The sequence below is a fragment of the Brachionichthys hirsutus genome, chromosome 13 (assembly GCF_040956055.1).
Source record: "Brachionichthys hirsutus isolate HB-005 chromosome 13, CSIRO-AGI_Bhir_v1, whole genome shotgun sequence".
In the NCBI taxonomy this organism is placed as follows: domain Eukaryota; kingdom Metazoa; phylum Chordata; class Actinopteri; order Lophiiformes; family Brachionichthyidae; genus Brachionichthys; species Brachionichthys hirsutus.
Window position 1 is genome coordinate 6,995,165 of NC_090909.1, and position 19,184 is coordinate 7,014,348.

At 45.1% G+C, this 19,184-nt stretch overlaps 2 protein-coding genes across 2 annotated transcripts; one reads left to right on the forward strand and one right to left on the reverse strand.

The window, feature by feature from the left end:
- Window positions 1-2,717: 2,717 nt before the first annotated feature.
- Window positions 2,718-9,941, reverse strand: trak1a (trafficking protein, kinesin binding 1a). Its single transcript, XM_068746897.1, has 17 exons — window positions 9,752-9,941; window positions 8,923-8,999; window positions 8,669-8,785; window positions 8,243-8,343; window positions 8,019-8,124; window positions 7,848-7,926; window positions 7,582-7,712; window positions 7,423-7,497; window positions 7,207-7,344; window positions 7,060-7,136; window positions 6,147-6,389; window positions 5,718-5,989; window positions 4,679-4,797; window positions 4,164-4,365; window positions 3,981-4,086; window positions 3,578-3,703; window positions 2,718-3,312 (listed from the first exon to the last, which is right to left on the reverse strand). Exons 2-17 carry the CDS (start codon window positions 8,971-8,973, stop codon window positions 2,718-2,720), a joined length of 2,538 nt encoding a protein of 845 aa, XP_068602998.1. The 5' UTR covers window positions 8,974-8,999; window positions 9,752-9,941.
- Window positions 9,942-13,088: 3,147 nt separating this feature from the next.
- On the forward strand, window positions 13,089-18,245 carry si:dkey-166k12.1 (solute carrier family 22 member 13). Its single transcript, XM_068747335.1, has 10 exons — window positions 13,089-13,427; window positions 14,265-14,368; window positions 14,816-14,970; window positions 15,574-15,742; window positions 15,887-16,001; window positions 16,239-16,339; window positions 16,496-16,707; window positions 16,791-16,899; window positions 17,002-17,217; window positions 18,149-18,245. Exons 1-10 carry the CDS (start codon window positions 13,089-13,091, stop codon window positions 18,243-18,245), a joined length of 1,617 nt encoding a protein of 538 aa, XP_068603436.1.
- Window positions 18,246-19,184: the final 939 nt, after the last annotated feature.

The following is a 19,184-nucleotide window of genomic DNA, read 5'->3' on the forward strand; positions in this document are numbered from 1 at the left end:
AACTGATATTTACCCAATCATTAAAGCAGGCTCAAAATAAGACACAAAGTTGGATTTCTGGCTTTGTGAGAGGAGCAAAATTAGAAAGCTAATTAGCGATTAGAAAGCCTGATATGCTGAGGAGGTGCGACATTGTCGGTTTTCAGCAGACATTTTTTCATTTCTCTATTAGCATGAAAACAGAAACTGTGGCAAGCTGCTCGGCTCAAGCCTTAGCCTGAGGTATTAGTAAAGGGAAGAATGCAGCGTGGTGGTGAATTGTGATGGAGGAGGCTATTATGCTGCTCTCGGCTTCAAACGTAAAGTGAACGATGTGTTTGTGCGAGTCACAGGTTGGTGAGAGGATCGATGAACAAAGTCAGCTTGGTGAATTATTCAGAGAACTGGTTGCCATGGGGTAAAGAAGGAGTGTGCTGTGTGTGTGTTTATGTGTGTGTGTGTTGGGCAGGAACGGTACTGACATTGACTGAGGTCACACTTCAATGAGAAAATTACAGAGGCTTTCTATTCTGAGAAAGCTGAGGGAATTAAGAGAAAGTTTCTGTACAAAAAGACTGGGAACCGTCCAGCATGATACTTTGGTGCTCGGACCAGGACACCCACACTTGAGGGTCGGTGTCTTTTTCCATTACAGAAAGCAGTTGATGTGATGCTTTCAGAAACAAACAATTGTGGGCAAACATCTACAGTGAGAGATATTAGTGGCATTTGTAATTTCTAATTCGACTCCTTGGCTGACAGAGTGGCATTTTGGGGTTATTGCTCACCTCCCATTCACCCGTGGGCTGATTGGGAGGTTTGATCATTCCCCTCACAGCCCAACACATAATGAATGCGAACATACGGCATGTCCACTGTCCTTCATGTTCTGTTTACTGGGCTGAGTTACTGGTGAGCACCATCTGCTGGAGGAGGTTAAATAAAGTCTGCCTGTCTGTGACTTGAATGAGTCATGATTTCACGATTACAGAGGAAAACGACAATATAATTTCATATTGTATTGGTCAATGTTTATTTGTAAAAACCTGCATACATACTTTCCCCTTCGGTACTTACACTGATGTGCATTGCACACAACAACCGCCTTTATTTAAAAAAAAAATGACAATTAAGTGACAACAGCAGGTACAAATAAATAACAAATAAGTAACAAATAAACAAACACAGTAAGTGCAATAAGTCCTTTCACACACTTAAAGGTTCTACATGACACCCATTGCCACTAAATGTTGCATCAAGAATCCCAGATCAAGACCTGGTTTTGCTTTTGCTTCCAGTTCAACCCAACTTTATTTATACAGAAGATATGCACTGACATCACTGTCCCGTAAAACACCCCCCCCCTTGTCCTTACGACTTTGGTGCTAATAGTTGACTACTGTAACTAAAATATATTTTCTCAAACATACACAAAGAATCAATAAAATAGCAATATTTACATGAATATTTCTATGAATTGCAGGGATCTGTTCATTTCTTTTTTTCTTAAGCTTTCGACACACAGATTGTAAAAACATTCACTCAGTTTTCTTGTTGTTTCTATTTGGGCAGTGGGTCACAAAAAGAGCTCTTTCCCATTTTAGAGGTTTTATTTGTGTTTTTGTGGCCTAATTAATTAAGGACCAGTTATGAATAATCTTTCATATAGAACCTTTAAGCAAATGCATGAACATACACCACCAAAAGCAAATGATTGAGGCACTGTGTTGCTTCATGTCTCTAAAAGCTTCCCGCGTGAGCCGCAATCGCTTCCCTAATCGCCCTGCCTGCTCTCTTTGAGCTGTGGCTGCAGCATATCGATCATCATGTAGTTCCGCTGAAGCACCGTCGGCTTTTCCTGTCTAATGGCCAATTAGAAAAAACGAAACCAGAGTATCTTTATTACCGACATGAGATCGATTCAATTATTTGCAGAAAATTGACTTGTCAGACTCACAAATAATCCCTGCGGGAGGGTTTTACGGATGGGAGAGGACGAGTGAGAGACGGGGGGCGAGTGGGAGGGTAAGAATATATTCTGTGAAGTCATTTATAAGAGGTGAACCCTAATTTGACAATAGCAAAGAAGAATGGTTAGTCCGTTAGTGCTACAGTGAAATATCAGATTTAAGAGTGCATCAGTGTATGTTTGGATCGGGAGCGTTGGACTAGCAGCAGTGGGAATACTACAGTATATCCAGCCAGCAGAATCAGTCTCCAAAGCAGGGCTGCCAGTGGACATTTTTAACAGACAGCTAGCTCAGTTGCTATCTTCCGGCGCTTTCGGTTTTTTATATAACCCAAACATTCACTGCCAACCCTGACATTGAAATCTGCCTCTCTTCAACGGCCAATAACTCCAGAACAGAAAATGGTAGGAACACACTTTCCTGATGAAAGGAGAGACTTTGATCTTTCGTTTGATATGTTCGGTGTTTGCTTAGTCATAGTAGATAATATTCTGTGGGGATTGGAACATCGGTTATAAAATAAATGTCACTTTCATTCTTTTATTATTGAGAAGCCCGGGGCATATTCAGAGAGATTTCATTAGTGGGGCAAATAAAATAAAAAACGATCTTACAAACCAAAAGAGGCATTTATATTTTGGGTGAACCAACCCTTTAATTTGTGTTGCTATTAGTCTCCAGCTCAACGCACTGATGAGAGTCTGTGTAGATCCGTGATGTCCTGCCCGTCTTCCCCTTGGCTTCCTAACTTCCCAGCAGAAGTTCTGCTTACTCCTGGGGCCCCGGGGCTTTCATGGCCATGCTAGCACCAACCATGGCTGGATAACTCCGGTTCCTCCTCATTCCATCGGGCCCAAAGGGGGATCCCGATCTGCGTAACCCACCCAGGGGCCCCAGCATGGCGCTGGAACTCACTGCCCTGCCTCCCGGAACGCCAGCCACGCCCAGCCGCTTCACCTTGTCCAGCAGGTTGAGGTTGCGGACCGTTACACTAACGTCTGTCTGGCTTTCACAGTCCCTCCCTCTCTGCCTGCCCCTCATCCTCCCCGTCACCTCCTTCAGGATGGAGTTAGCTGGTTTGGACGCCAGGAAGTTGTCGTAGGAGGGGCTCTTGAAATCGAATCCCGTAGGGATTGGTGCTGCTGAAACACCCTGTCCCGTGGGAGAGTTGGGAGGGGTGGAGGGCTGCAGTGGGTTGGGGTCGAGTGCTCGCTTAGGGGTGACAGAGGTGCTGAATAAGACTCCTCCGTTACCCTGACCAGACTCCAGGCCCTGGCTCTGGTGATACATTGCTGCTGAGATCCCTCTCTCTTGGAGGAGACGCACTAACCCCAGGGAGGTGCTGGTGGTCCGTGTCGCATCTCTGTACAAACAAGAGAAATGACGGAGAGTCGAGATTATACGGACCGGTGACGTTGCAGATTAATATTTCTCTCAAGTCTGAAAGTCATGTTGATCACAGCAGGAAATGAATGGAAGCAATTGAACATAAATGTGTGAAAATTAGTGTAAAATCATTGAATAGAAATAATAATAACCTGCTAACTTGTTTACAAAGTGACAGAAGTGAAATTCCCACAGTAGCAAGAAGATATAATGTTAGAAAGATGACGTGTTTGGAAGCCTGCCTGAGGTTAGTGGAAGATTCGGACCGCCTGAGACTGAGCCTGCGGGGCGTGCAGGGCGTAGCGGCAGGAGTGCCCAGCAGAGTGCTGGTCATCACGCAGGAGGATGAAGCTGGAACCGGGTTTAGGCTGCAAAGCAAGCAAAAAACACAAAAATAGAGCTACCTACAGTCCCATTTAAATCCTTCCCTTTCTGCCCAGGATTCTAGGTGTTGGTTTTCACGAAACATCACTAACGAAAGTCACAAACAACCTTTTAATAGCGTCTGATACCAGACTTATCTCTGTGCTTATCGTATTAGATCTCAGTGCAGCCTTTGATCATCAAACCAAAGAGGATAGTGTAAAAAAAAAAAGACCTTGATCATTACATTTCAAGCAGAACCGCGCGACTTTTGTTGCTTACCTTGGCGTGACTCGCGTTTGCTCATCGGTCGGGTGTAGAATTCGACAGGTTGTGAATGTGTAGGTGGAGCTGGTGTGGGCCATGCATTTACCCGGATAGTACGCAGCTGCAAAGACACACAAACGCAGACGGTCATTAAAAAGTTTTAAAAACAGCACGAGTAAATGTACATCATACGCTCACCCATGACATCAGTGTTGCTGAGATGTGGCGATGCAGATGGCGAGGGCACAGAAGGCAGGGTGGGCGGAGTCAGCCCGAGGTTGGTGTCGCCGGTGCCGGAGGCAGAGGGCACGACTGGGGAGGCAGAGGCAGATGAGGTGGGTAGATTCTGGAAGTACTGCTCTCCCGGTTCATCTTCATCCAAGCCACCCCACGGGTACACCTGCAGAGAAACATCCCAGCCATTACAAGTGCATGGATGTACACTGTAAGAAATATCAATCCAGCCATTCCATGTAAATACACTCAAGGATTGTGATATTTATCACTTCCAGATATCAATATGAAGTTGAATCATTCCAAAATGATTATCATAAACTGCAGTATCTTGCTGTTTTATATTTATCACTGTGGCTCTAGAGTAGACTGACCTGTTCCAGCTCTATACTGACCTGTTCCAGCTCTATACTGACCTGTTCCAGCTCTAGACTGACCTGTTCCAGCTCTAGACTGACCTGTTCCAGCTCTAGACTGACCTGTTCCAGCTCTAGTTCGAGGGGTCGGTAGCCCTTTGGCACCACTCCTGGCCTGGCATCCAGAATCACGCCAAGGTGAGGCTGGGCTAACTGCTGCCAGTGATGCAGCGTGGCAGAGCCTGGTCAACAGAAACAAACAGAACTACTGTGTACTCAAACACACACAAATACATCGAGGAATTTGTACAACTTTTAACTTGCGGTTTGACCTGACTGAATGTGTGGAATAAATCACATGGGAGAACACAATACTACATGTAACACCAATAGTAATTTGATCAGTAATTTCCTGATGAGATGACATCATTTGCATATTGATGAAGTTACCGGTACGTAAGAAGGGAGATGGTTGACGATAATGCTTTATGGTCAGCGTGACAAACAAAGATAGTGAGAATAAAGAAACAATAAGAAGCGACGGAAGAGCGGAAGAAAGGAGGAAAATGAAATGGAAGATACATTAGAATGGAAACGGTTTTTATTAGTCAGTTTAATAGATATAAAACAAATATGGAGAGATGTGACAGATGGGATAAAGAAAAATAAAACAGTGGAAGCCATGAATAAACAACAAATAAGGATAAACAGAAACATGAAAGTATACATTTGTGAGAAATAAAAAATGTACCAACCCATTAACAAACACATGTAAACAAGCGCAATGGAAGGGCCACTGGTCACCATGGAGATGGTTGGATGACAGCAATGAGCTTTTAGTGTGCTATGAAGTATAACCAGCAGAGGGGAGCAGAGAGCCAAGAACACCCACTTCAAATCACCAGTGGATCAGAAGAAGAAGAAGAAGAAGCCCGGCTCATTTGTATGTCTGTTATTCTGAATGCGGCTGCAGCCATCCTCTGGGCTGCGTTTCTGCGTAATCGCTGTGTGGAGATGTTGAACCACCTGACTTGTGACGGTGCATCAGAGACCAGAGAGACTTGGAGAGCTTTAGTGAAAGAGGCCTCTCTTTCGTGTCTCTTGCTACATTCCGGCCTCCTTCCTGCATTGCAGCTCATTTCCTGCTCCCTTTCTCCCTCACCTTCAAGCGGTTTGACGATCTGGAGCTTGTCAGGCAGGTAGGGCCCTCGCGCGGCCCAAATGTGGAGGTTTCCGAGAGACATGATGCTTTCTGATGGTGTCAGCAAACTATCCTGGCCATAATGTAGCCCGCTATGGCCTCCTCGTCTACGATCCCTCTCCTCTTCAAAGAAGCGCCTCTCGCTCAGGTTATTTTGCCGTCGCAGGGACAGGCGGCGCAGAGCGAGACGCAGGTCCTCAGGCCCGCCGGCCTTCTTCTCCCGGCCCTCTGTGCTGCAGGGCAGAGATAAAACAAGCTGTGAGAAGGTTTTGCATGAACTCATCTTGTCAGAGTTCAAACAGACGAGTGAAGAATCCTCAAGGCTCAACTCAGGAAACCATCAATCCAAAGAGGTGAGTCTTCACAAACATGTTATTCCTCGTCCCTCACCTATCCTGATAGCATGCCGTCTCCATCAGGATGCTCTGCGCTCGGTTGTCGAGGGCAACACTGTCTCCGCTGATATCGCCTCCGTAGACGGTGGAATGAGGAGTGGAGCGGCCGCTGGACTGGGGTGACGTGCGAGCTGACAGAGACTGGTTGGAGCCGGGGATGTTGGTAGGAGTCAGAGAACGCTGACGGACCCCCTGGTTGACGTTTTTAATTGTCTCAAACACACGCTTCCGATGGCTTCTGCATCAAATGAAACACAGATGGGCCATCTTAAAACAGTTAGAAGTAGTTGTTTATTATAACTCTTGTCTTATGTTAAAATGGAACTAGAACAGAAAAGTGTCCTCATCTCCGTGAGAGTGAAATTAGTCACAGCATGCTCATTTAAGCTACATGCTAACACGTTAATGCTGCTGATGTCTAGCGCTTCAGTTTACACACATTTGCTAAACATAGTAATAAAGTACTCAAGTGGCTGATGGTACTGTCATTAGTTTTGAGGGTATTTAAACCGACCTGGCGCTAGAAGACAAGCGAAAGGATCACCGAAGCTAAAGCAATTTATCTTCGACTTCGTGGCTCCACTAAAGGCTGCATTCACCAAACGCTCATGAGATAATCACCTCGGCCTGGAAATGTGGTTTTACCCGGTGTCTATTAATTTGTATGTTTTGGATTGGCAGGATTACACAGAAAACACTGCAGCAGAGTTCCATGAAACGGTGAAATGGTGAGAGTATGTGATAGTCAATTTGCTTATTTTCAATTGTTAGAGACTTTATCCCTAACAGTATGGTCCTTCGGCCAGAAAACAACAACAATTTGGTGCAAATGAAGACGAACATTTCAACATTTTGTTGTGAATCACTTCAAACCGCATCCATGAGTTTGACTGTTAGTCCGTACGTACGTTTGTTCTTCACACTCGGCGTCATCCAGACTCAACTCCTTCCGCATTGACCCCTCAATCTCCGCTGCCAGAGAATCCTGAAACGCAGTGAGCTGTCAGGTAGCACAAAAAGAGCACGCACACACACACACACACACACAGCCTCACCATTGGGTACATTCCCGGGGGATGGTACCGCCGTGGCGTTCCTGCAGGATAGTTTCGGTTCCTCAAGTTCTTCAGCTCCTCCTGGGCTTCGTGCAGCATCTCTATACACTCGGAGTATTTCTCCTCCAGCTCCTGAAGCTGTTAAATGCAGACATCAAAGTCTGGAGTCATCTGGGCATGGAAGGAAATGAAGTCAGCCAGTGACGGTGGAGCTACCTCTGCCGTGAGCTGCCTTTGGGCATCTTTCGCTGCCACCAGGTGTTGAGAAAGCTCCTCGTTCTCCACCGCGAACTAGAAACACACAAAGTGTGCTTCAATAAGCAGAAGAGAGTCTAACGGCAGTCTCCATCGTGGGCCAATGCGTTCGTGCCTCACAGATTTCGCTTTCTTTTGCAGATCTACTATCTGAGAGAGGAGGTGTGTGATTTCCTCCTGCTGCCTGGAAGCGTCCTCAGTCTTTCGAGCCAATTCCTCCGCTATGGCAGAGATCTGGAGGGTGGACAGCCCTGATAGGACAGAAAGATTAGTTTGATCTGCAACAGGGGGGGGGGGGGAGAGATGGGTGTCTAAAGCAGCAGGCACACTGTGAAACAGTTAAAACAGTCAGGGGACAGGAAAACGATGGGAATGGGGAGACGCACTGAGTTCTTTCACGCAGTCGTTAACAAGCTGTTGCTCCTTCTCCTCGTATGTTTCTGTTTCTGACTTCAGATGATTTGCCTGCAAGTGCACAGGTGTGGGGGAAAAATGAGTTTCCAGCTATTTCCGTCCATTAAATTTGGATGTGTTGCTGTTGTAGCTTGTGGAGATACCTCTGAGCGAAGTGACAGGTTCTCCTCTTCCAGATCTTTGAGTTTCCTCTGAAGTGTGTCACCAACAAATCCCCCTGAAGCCGTTTGCAGTTTACTTTTTTTGCCCCTTTTGCACAGATAAACACACAATAAGGCTGGATGAATGAAGATTTTGAAAATCATACGCATTTCTATTTACAGAACATTTGGTTAGATAGATAGATATTTGGTTATCAAACGCGAACATTGGGGAGCTGCCGGACTCCTCCTCGCTCTCCTCGGCTGTGTTGGTGTAAAACTGCAGCAGCTCATCCTTCAGATTCAGCTCGTGGTGCAGCTGGGCAACCTGGATAAAGAACAGAGCGTGTTAGCTGCTCGTAGAGTCGGGCTTATCTTCAGACGAATACATGAAACCGATGTGTGAGGCAGGTTTTTGACAAAGTTAAAACTGAGAAAAGGATTTCGCAAAACTTTGCTAATGGCTTGCTTTTAAATCTGTGAAATCAGATTCAAACACAACTTACACTTCTAATATTACTAATATAGTTTCCTCAACACAGGAAACATCAAATAAAATGCAACAAAAAAAACTAGCATGTGGTTGTTCGTAGTTTGTAAATTGTAAGATAACTCTGTATTCAGAACAAAATCATTTGCGTGCGACAGCAGACCTCTTCTGTGATTTGTCCGACTCGTTCCTCCAGATAGTCGTTCTGCTCAGTCAGATTTCTGTTCTTCTTAAGGAGCGACTGACCGATCCTGGCGGCCAACTCCAAATCCCTCTCTTTCTATTAGTTGGAACAGGGGAAGAGAAAAGACGTGAAAGACGGTAGACAAAGCATCAATATCCTCAAATGACTCGATGCAACACTCCAGTCCCGCTTGGTGCGTGAGAATAAAATAAAAATCCTTCCTGTAGACTAACCTCCTCCAACAAACGTGTGACAGCGTCGATGTCATGGTAGGTCTTTGTCATTCGTCCCACTCTGTCTGCACATAGCACTGCAGAGGCAGAAGGCAAACACAGGGAGTGGTTTCCATGGCGCCCTGAATTATTCTGTTTGCCTTTGTTGTAACTCAATAACTGCTTTGTGTTTAATTACTAACCACCAGCTCCACGGCCGATCCGTGTATACCTTCTGATATAGCACTTTGTTTATGCCCAACATTAGTTATATTTATAGTCCGCCTTTCTAGTATTAGTGCTAGCGAGTGCAAAGAGCGGCTACAAACCTCTTATTGAGAATTTGACGTATTTTTTTCTTCAAAAGTGAATGCTAATATACATAATATATGTAATCATGTTAAAGCTGTGGTGATTATGAATAATCCCTAATAATAATCCCTGCTTTAATTATAGAAAAAAGGGTCAATGGAATCAAAGAAGGCCAATGGAATGCATATTTAGCTGTAAATGTATCTGAAGAATGCAGTTTGTCACATTTGCATCTCATCATGCAGCATTACCATCTATATTATTTCATGGACCGCTGTACCACGCTAGCTAGCAAACGTGCTATCGTGTCTGCAGCAGGCCTTAAGATAATTACACAGTTACAACCATTATATAAAGCGTGTTCTATAGAAGTACAGGATATAAAGGTTTGACTGTATATAAAACAACATTTACAGTTGCTATTAGGCTCCCTCTAGTCGTACTGAATATGCACAAGAAACAGATATGCTGTGTGTATATGTATATATACACACAAAAACACACACAGTGCTGCTGACTAAGCGCTAACCAGACTTACAGAAGTACTTGAGCGTCTCTTCAATTTGCTCGGAGGTCAGGTCCAACCTGGTGTCCGGCGCCACCAGGGGCGTGTGCAGCCAGTCATCGTGGTCGTAGCCGTAGACGCTGTCGGCCCTCAAGCGGTACACCGGCAGCTGCTCCTCCAGGAGACTGATGATCTCAAACTCGGGCAGGTCGGTGCTGTTGCACACATCTGAACGTCACAGACGTGACGGGGAGGGAGGAGCGTGGTGGCCATAACCATTAAAACTGTTTTACTTCATTATAGAATCAAGGATCCTTTCATGCTGTAAGAGATAAATCCTGCCATGCCTGGATCTTCCATAATATCCCAGCAGCTCCGCAAACACACCTGTGATGGTCTCGGCGTCCCTGCAGTCGGGCGGCGCCTGCTCCGCGTCAGGCTGTCCTTCGCTCACATACTGCTCCTCGTGGTCGCGCCGCCGGTCAAGCTCGGGATCCGGGTCTGGGTCCGGGTCTGGGTCCACGTCTGGGGCTGGGGAGGCCAGCTTGACTTGCCTCTCAGCGGTGAAGAAATGAAGTGGCCATGGGGCTTCTGCAGCTGGAGTTCCACGTGGTCGGCGGGTCCACCCGGGTCGCCGCGCGCAGCAGGCTGGAGAGGAAGGAGGACAGAGAGTCTAATAAACGAGCCCCGTGAGTCTGCGCCACACACCTGCACCACACACCTGTACCGCACATCTGCACCACACACCTGCACCACACACCTGTACCGCACATCTGCACCACACACCTGCACCACACACCTGCACCACACACCTGTACCGCACACCTGCGCCACACACCTGCGCCACACACCTGCACCACACACCTGCACCACACACCTGCGCCACACACCTGCACCACACACCTGCACGATGCTGCCGCCCACCAGGCTGAGTTAAGTACAGCCAAGCAGACGTCACTTTATCTGGAGCGAGACGGAGGCTAACGGGAGCGCCACTGTCACCAATCAATCAATGCATCAATGCACCCAGGCCGCCATGATGATGATGTCATGCAAATTTATAGATTACCGCCTAATTCCTTAACCGTGGAAACCCACATATAATGAATGATGTGTTTAAAATGTTTCCTGTTTCTGTTCCTTCTTCATTTTGATTGGCCTATTTATGATCAAAGCCTCTGCCGAGGAGGTGGACGGATGAGTGGATCTGACGTGTTGGTCCAAAGCAAGCGAAAACATGCACGACCTCAGCGACAGGTAAAGGTGAGCGGATGCTTCCGGCCACGCCCGCCTGACCATCTTGGAGGCTGCGTTTACTGCGCTGCTTTGAAATCCATCCCAAACAGTCATGGACTGATCTCAAACCAGCTCAATGTGTAAAAGCTCCTCCTTATACGGCCTTTTGAATTACCATATAAGGAGCGATGACGTCGGGTTGCTATTTAAAGCCCCTGTAGACCACACCTCAAGGATGTGACACTAACTCGGCCAGGGTTCGATCGTGCGTGTCTCTCAGAGGGCGTGGCTTCGTCTACATCAGCAGATCGCGTCACGGATGCGGGTCTGACATCATCAGCTGACCTTATGACGCACAGCGGCGGCCTCCTCACACTCAGCGGACGAGCCTTTCTTTGTTAAAACAAAAAGGGATTCTGGTCCGGCTGGGTGACCGTGCAGGGAGGAAACGGCCCGGTACCGATGACCGCCCCTCGGATGAACCGGGAGAATCGGCTACACGGGGCGCACGGAGGCCGGGCGGCTCGCTGCAACGGGTCTCTGCTCCGGGTTCCCTCCGCGGATGCTCAAAGCCGCCTTAGCTTCCGAAGCCGCTCCTGACCCGGTCCATCCCTCCTTCCCTTCATCCATTACCCGCTGTCTCTGTGTTCTGTCTCCCCCAAAAAACACCAAAAGGACGACAGCAACGCATCCGGTCTGCGCCTTCAAAATAAAAGCTTTACTGTTGCGTCAAGATACCATCGTGTTGTTCTGACTATCATATAGTAATCAATCAATCAATCAATCAAATCTTTATTGCAGACACAATGGTCCAATTAAAAAGCACACATAACATTCACAACATTTACAACGTTTACACAGTAAACACAGTAATCCTATAATAACATCAGGTACCAATGACACCAAATACCTGAGTTAAACTTCACAGCACTTAGGCTTGGCTGAGTCAGTGTTCTGATGATGTCATTCCCTGAGTCATGCAGCCGACATATAAACCTGTATGCAGGTGCCTCAGCTGAGCATTAAGGGTGTTAACCCCGACACCACAGAACATCTCACTGGCACTGGACCATCTTGGCACTATCTCTATGTCTTTGTTTTGTTCATGATGACGCAGATGACTCTCCGAGAGCAGATGCATTCACATTAGAGGGAAATGCAGGTCATTTATTTAGTATTGCTGCATTTTAAATATTCAAATCTGATCCATAAACAGTCAGAAATGAATATTGAATCTAGTAAAAATTGACTTGTCCTCATCTCTCTCTACACAAGTAGTCGGTGCAGATACCACCAACAGCCAGGAGCAGAGATATGTGCCTGTATTTGTTTGTTTGTTGTTGTTTTCTTTTTCTTTACTGTTGCTAAGACGACTTTCCAAAAATGAGTACAGTCTAAACTTGCTCTGAAAAGTGTCCTGTTCTAATGTTTATTCATAAACTAAAACTTCACTCGATCATTTTAAAATATTTTCAACCAAAGCCCGGATTGTAGTTCATAGTGTTTCTGTTTGGCCTCACCAGAGATACATTACTGCAAATGTAAATGCTAAACAACTCTCATTATCTTATAGCTCTGCTCGTGAATATGCCTTATCAGATTAATTTCTTTTACTTTACTTTTGTTTATTTTTTATCTACTGTACTATATTGTTTTTGTTTTACTGCTTTTGTCATGGAATGACGTCAACACCATAAAGGCCTGCTGATAAAATTGATAATATTTCAAAGTAAGTATTTTCATAAATGAATACAGGTCGACTCATTTGGACTTTTACCGGTAGTTTCTCCAGTTTGGCAGAACCAGCGTGCAAAGCACTTATCGGGCAGCAGGTGGCAGCTGAGAGCATCAGGCGTTTGTAAAAGCTGTCAACAAAAATGACAGCTACCCAACTGCCTCTCCCCGAGCTCCGAGTGCCAGGTGAGTGCGCACCTTTCAAACCTCAAACACGCCCACACGCACACACCCACACCCACACGCACATCCACTCACATTCACCACACAGGGCAGCACACACACACATGCCTTCAGTGCTCACCATACCTGTCTGCTACACGTCGTTTACGCCCATCTCTCGGTTTCCCTCTCACAGGATTGATCTGCTGAGCTTTTATAGCTCCAACCTATTTCCAAAATGAATTTTGAAGAGATCCTCTCTGCCATCGGTGGTTTCGGCAAATACCAGAAAATCCTGTATGTGTGGATTTGCTTACCCCAGATCTTCCTCGCATTTCACATGATGGTGAGCGTTTTTACCGGAGCCACGCCGCCCTATCGGTGCCGAGAGAGTCCCAGCGCAGGAGCAGGGAGAGGGTCCTCCATCCCCGGTAAACTCAGCCTGAACGACAGCCTCTCGGATTCCTCCTGCTTCTCCGCCGATGCCTTGCTGCGGGAGAACCGGTCCGAGCGCGTCCCTTGCGCCCACGGGTGGGTGTTCAGCAGGGAGACTTTCCAGAGTACGACAGTGACCGAGGTACAGCTCGATGCTGATTTAAATGATCAATAATCAATTATAGTTACATGTCCTGCATGGAAACAGGTGGAAAGCATCAGTCCTATAAATTAAGGGATCCCTTTATTTTTGGGGGCACGATGATGAGGAGGAGGAGGATGAAGATGATGGTAATTGTAAATATTTGAGACTAAGTATTATAAACTATAAGAATTCCTATGCTGTCTAACATTAGTTAATCTCGCCTCTGTTTGAGGCGCAGCCTCGTCAAATATTTTGCTTGCTGTTGTGTAATCAGTTGTGTAGTTGGTGGTAGTTTCAGTTTGAGGCTAAGCAGTATCAAATACAAATGTTACTTAATATGAGTCGTCATTATCAAGCAAGAGCTGCAATAAAATGGATCATTATTCAGTCTGTGGTCGATAATAAAACAGACGGAAGTCTTTATTTCTATCTGCTGTACTCTTAGATCATATATATATATATATTAATTATACATTAATTTGAAATAGTTGAGAAGTTTTGACTTTAATGCCACACAGCAATTTTCGAAAAGGTTTTTTATATTTTGAAATAAATATTTTCTTTAAGTTTATTATCACTAATCTTTTTTTTATTTCAGAAATAGATATTGAAAATAGATGCAGATTTGGATAAAAGAAACTGCAGCAGTGCTTAAAGCACTTCCCTCTGAGAATTCTGAGGAATAATGAAATCTGGAACGGCACATTAATTCTTCACAATACAAAGTTGATAAATCGTGGTAACGTGACGGTGCCACAGGAATAACCTCTTCGGGATCTGTGCATGCTCTGCTCAGACCTCTCCACCCTCCTCTTCTTTTTTTTTTTTTACCAGTGGGACCTGGTTTGCGACAAAGCTGACCTGAACAGTTTTGGTATATCGCTCTATATGCTTGGCTTGATGGTGGGGTCTGTGCTGTTTGGAGCCATGGCGGACAGGTAGGCGTTTCCGTTGTCTCTTGTGACATTTACAAGAACCAGATCCTCAGCATCAAATCACAATCATCATACCAGACACTGTTGGAGAAATACAGCTATAGGTAGCTGATGCGTTATGACCCAAGTAATATTCCATCTCTCTTCACCCATAATGTTTGAATTCATCGGCCTCTCAGAAACCTCACTGTGAGGTAAATATTAATGCTATTTTCCTTGTGGCTTCTGCCAATGCTGTTTGAATGGGTGTTGGCTGGCTTTGCGTGGTCAGCCAGGCTTGAAAGGTTCTATATAGTATATATATATATACACTCCACTTATCCTCTGAGTGCTTTCTGGTTATATTATAAAATATTCAGGGTTTCACATTTACTCCAGCCTCACCCTGTCACCTTCAGTTCTTCACTTCCACATGTTCCCGCTCTCTCTCTCTCTCTGTGTGTGTGCCAGGTACGGCCGGCGCTTCGTCCTGCTCCTGGGCATCGCTCTTCAGACCGTGTTTGGAGTCGCCGTGGCCTTTGCACCAAACTTCGCCATCTATGTGATTCTTCGCTTCGTCGTTGGCAGCACGGTGTCTGGAGTCATCATCAATGCCTTTGTACTCGGTACTAACAGAACCCACATCACTGCAGCACACAATCACAACTTTAGCATGGCGAGATGTAGCACACAGAACAAATGATGCAGCGATCAATAACTGAGAAATCACACACATTGCATTTACCATTGTAAGAAACACAATACTCGACAGGGATACAACAAAATGTGAATGTTTTCTCTCTGCTGGGCATTTTGTGAACCATTATATCACAAGATCTTTTGAAATTGTAATGTTATTAAAATGCACGCACACAAAGTTTAACAGGACAATTTTCTCACTATGTAAAACACGAACATTTAGACATTTAGGCTAAGGTTAATATTAGTGGTCGAGAATTATTAGAGAAATAGCCTTGAAATTCTTCCTTCTTTGTGAATGTTGACTTTTGATTTCTGTTTTCACAAAGCCAAGTGACTGTGGGCTCAAAGGACACGATAGTTTCAGTGGAAAAAAAAACAATCGCATGACTTCTGGATTACTCATTAGTCACTGACTAAAGTTCCAAACCATGACCAACAGTTTCATTCGAGTCCTCCTTTCCTTTCCTTTCCTTCCCTCTCCTTTCCTTCTTACCTTTTCCCCTGAACCCTGCACTGTTTTGTCGAAGGCACTGAGTGGACATGCACCAAGAAGCGCATGCTTGCAGGCATCATCACAGACTATGCATTTGGTCTCGGCTACATGCTGCTTGCAGGCATAGCTTATTTAATCAGGGACTGGAGAAAGCTTCAGCTGGCTATATCAACCCCAGGCTTCCTGCTCTTCTTCTACATATGGTGGGAAATGGACTCTGCATTTGATCATTGGATCAGCTGTCAATTCATGCATCTATTCTCCCTGTGTGTCTGGTTCTCGGCCTCCTTTTCTCCTCTGTGGTATCCCCTTGTGTCCTGTTGGTCTCTCTCTGTGCCCCCTTTCAGGGTGCTTCCTCATTCTGCCAGGTGGCTGTTGGCCAAAGACAGGAGGGAGGAGGCCATAGCACTCCTCCATAAGGCGGCACTTGTTAATGGTCGAGCTTTACCTCCTACTCTGAGAGTAAGGCGTCATCGTTTCCTACTCCTATAACTATGGTGCATAATCACACCCTGAATGAACTTAACTCGTAAAGTAGTAGTTAATATATATCATTTGGACAAACAAGGCTTTGACGACACAAGCGGTGACTATTGGTCAAATACATTTTCATCTTTTTAATGGATTTGTTAAAAAAAAAAACAGAAATCACAGAATATCACCATCCTTGTCTTTTGAACGGCTTCGTTATGTGTGCAGGTTGAGAAAGTCTTAGGTGGAGAAAAGCAAAACAATTCACCGCTGGATATCATACGAATGCCTCAGATGAGAAAGAGGGCTGTCATCCTGTTCTACATCTGGTAAAGTGTGTGTGTGTGTGTGTGTGCTTCATGCTTTTTAGTTTTTTTTATTTTGTTTGGTACAACAACAACTCCTCAAGTTGCGTACCTAATCCTTTTCCTGATGTCCCAGCCTTGCTGTTGTCCGCTGTCTCTGTCCCTGTACTTCCACACTAGGTTTGTGACTGTCCTGGTGTATTACGGCCTCTCGCTGGGTGTCTCCAGACTGGGGACAAACCTTTACCTGACCCAGTTTGTGTTTGGGTTGATTGAGATCCCGGCTCGTACGCTTGTCCTGCTGGTCCTGCCCTTCAGTCGCCGACTATCCCAGTGTGCTTTTCTGGCATTAGGAGGGGTCGCCTGTCTGCTAATGCTTGCCGTCCCTGCAGGTAAACGCTGTGTATGTCCAACAAACCTTGGAAACAGCTTTTCATTGCGCCCCCCCCCCCCCCCCCCCCCTTCCTGTCTGCAGATCGCACCTATGTCCTGGCTGGCCTCGCTATAGTGGGGAAGTTTGGAATAACAGCTTCCTTTGCTGTAATCTATGTGTACACTGCTGAGCTGTTCCCCACCGTGCTCCGGTTTGTCTCTCAGTTCATTTCCTCTCAAGCGTTTCCCTTGTTTCCCTTTTCAGAGACATGTGGATAATAGCTACGTCTTTTCCTTTCCTGCTCGTCCTACAGGCAGACGGGACTAGGTTTATCCTGCATGTTTGCGAGGATGGGTGGCGTTTTAGCACCCATCATAAACATGCTACACAACCACAGCCCTGCTGCCCCGCTGGTCATCTTCGGTACTGCCCCGCTGCTCGGTGCCGCCCTGGCTTTGGCGCTGCCTGAAACTGCAGACAGACCACTTCCTGACACGGTGGAGGAAGCAGAGAACTACTGGAGCGCCAGGTACTACAGTGTCCCTCGTATTTAGGTTGGAGGTCAAGCAACGTTCCTCGCCAATGACACCTAAACCTTTACAAATGAGTGAAACCCTTACTTGATCGGATTTTGTTCCACAGTCTCCCCCCATCTGATATCAATTTAGCTTTTTAAATATATTTTATTACAGAAAGAAAAAACAAGACACAATTCAGAATGCAAAGCTGTTTCCTATTGTGTCATTAAACCACTGATTGTTTGACCCTCATCAGTTCTCCTCCTGAATATCTACATTTAAAATTTTGAGTCACACGTATTTAAAAATGAGCAACTCCACCCACACTTGCAGGAGGAGGAAGATTATTAACAAATCAAGATTTATCACAGAAACTAAATACAAATACAAGTCTGGAGAAATACATTTCCTGTGGACACAATATTCCTTGGATCCAGATTGTTGTTTGATAGATTGTAGATATTTAGCCAATCATTGCAGATATTACCTGTAGATAGAATAAAACATAATACTATCCCCATTAAATCATTTTTAAAGCATTTTAATTTCGGTGATGATCTGGATCACTTTTGATTTGAAGCGTTGCTGTTTCTTATTGTTGTGTTCACAACTCCTTCATCACACCCAAAGGCAGATCCTTCTCGGCTCTGTTCCATTAAAAATAGCTTCTCTTTGCTGACTGATGTTTGAGCATAATGTTATTTTGGTTTGGTATTGATGATTTTTTTGTTTTTGTTTGGTCCAGTATGATTAGAATTAAAGTGATAAAAATAGTCCTTTTTTGGAAGCACCAGATATTCTTCACATTCTCAGTTATGTTTGTTGTTTGTTCAATGTGCCTTTGCTGCTCAGCCGACAAGCCTGAGCAGGATTCATAGTCTAACTGCCCTCCTTGTTACCGGTAAGTAAAATACAACCTCCTTGTACTTCTGTCTCATGCAGGCATCCCGACAAGGATGACTCTGAGATGTCTGAGGGTATTACCCAAACAACCCGGAGCACGGAGGGACAGGAACAAAATGTAACAAGTGAAGCTTAATTGTGTGCCAAAGGATCCACATACTTAATTCCACTACTCGTGCATTACACAGCCGAAACCTCAACTCTACTTAACACGATCTCATCTGTGGGATTTCATGTCAGGATGTCAAACAAAAACTCGATGCAGGTCAGCAGGTGTTCGTAAACGCTGCAGAGGCTGATGAGTTTCATTTGTGTGTTGTTATTCTTGGCTGTCCGGCCTCAGAAGTTTACAATGTAATTCCAATAATTTATTGGCCTTACTTTAATAGTGAAGCTTTGTAAGCTGCACTGCATTGACTCGGGGAATCGGATTTCACTTCAGCAGGCCGCCAGTGTCTCTCTGAAGCAGTCGTGTGAATTTATTCTTTTTTGGGGATGGAGTTTTTGTGTTTTAACATTTTGGGCATGAAGTTAAAAGCACAATACTTTTTGTATAGAGGTGCGTCATGGGTTGTGTAATACCTTTTCTCTACGAGCAGCTTAATGCTGCATTAAACGAGCAACTGCCTTGTTTTCGACATTCTCAAGCTCAGAGAAAGGAAAGGTGCCAAACGAGATTGCATGAACTGAATGCCTGAATGAAGCTTTATGATGGACTAATGTAGCTCGTTTGTAGTGTAGAATATAAACTATGGTAATTATCGATAAGCACGTAAAGAAATGTATTTGTAGGTTTGCCATGCTTTTTTATAGGATAAAAAAATCACTTGCTGTGATGACTCCTACCACAAGTACATCCAACATCTTACAAATGAACTTAAGGGCTGTAACTTGTGTAATAATTCTTCCTGCTTGATAAAAAGCATGGATTGGGAGGGCAGATCAATGAATTATCACTCAGGCAAAAATAATCTGATTCTTCTAAACCTATTGTACCTCCAACAAAGAAATATGAGGCCAGTACTATGTGATGAATGAACGCGTGTGTTTGGGGATAACATGTTTAGAATGCATG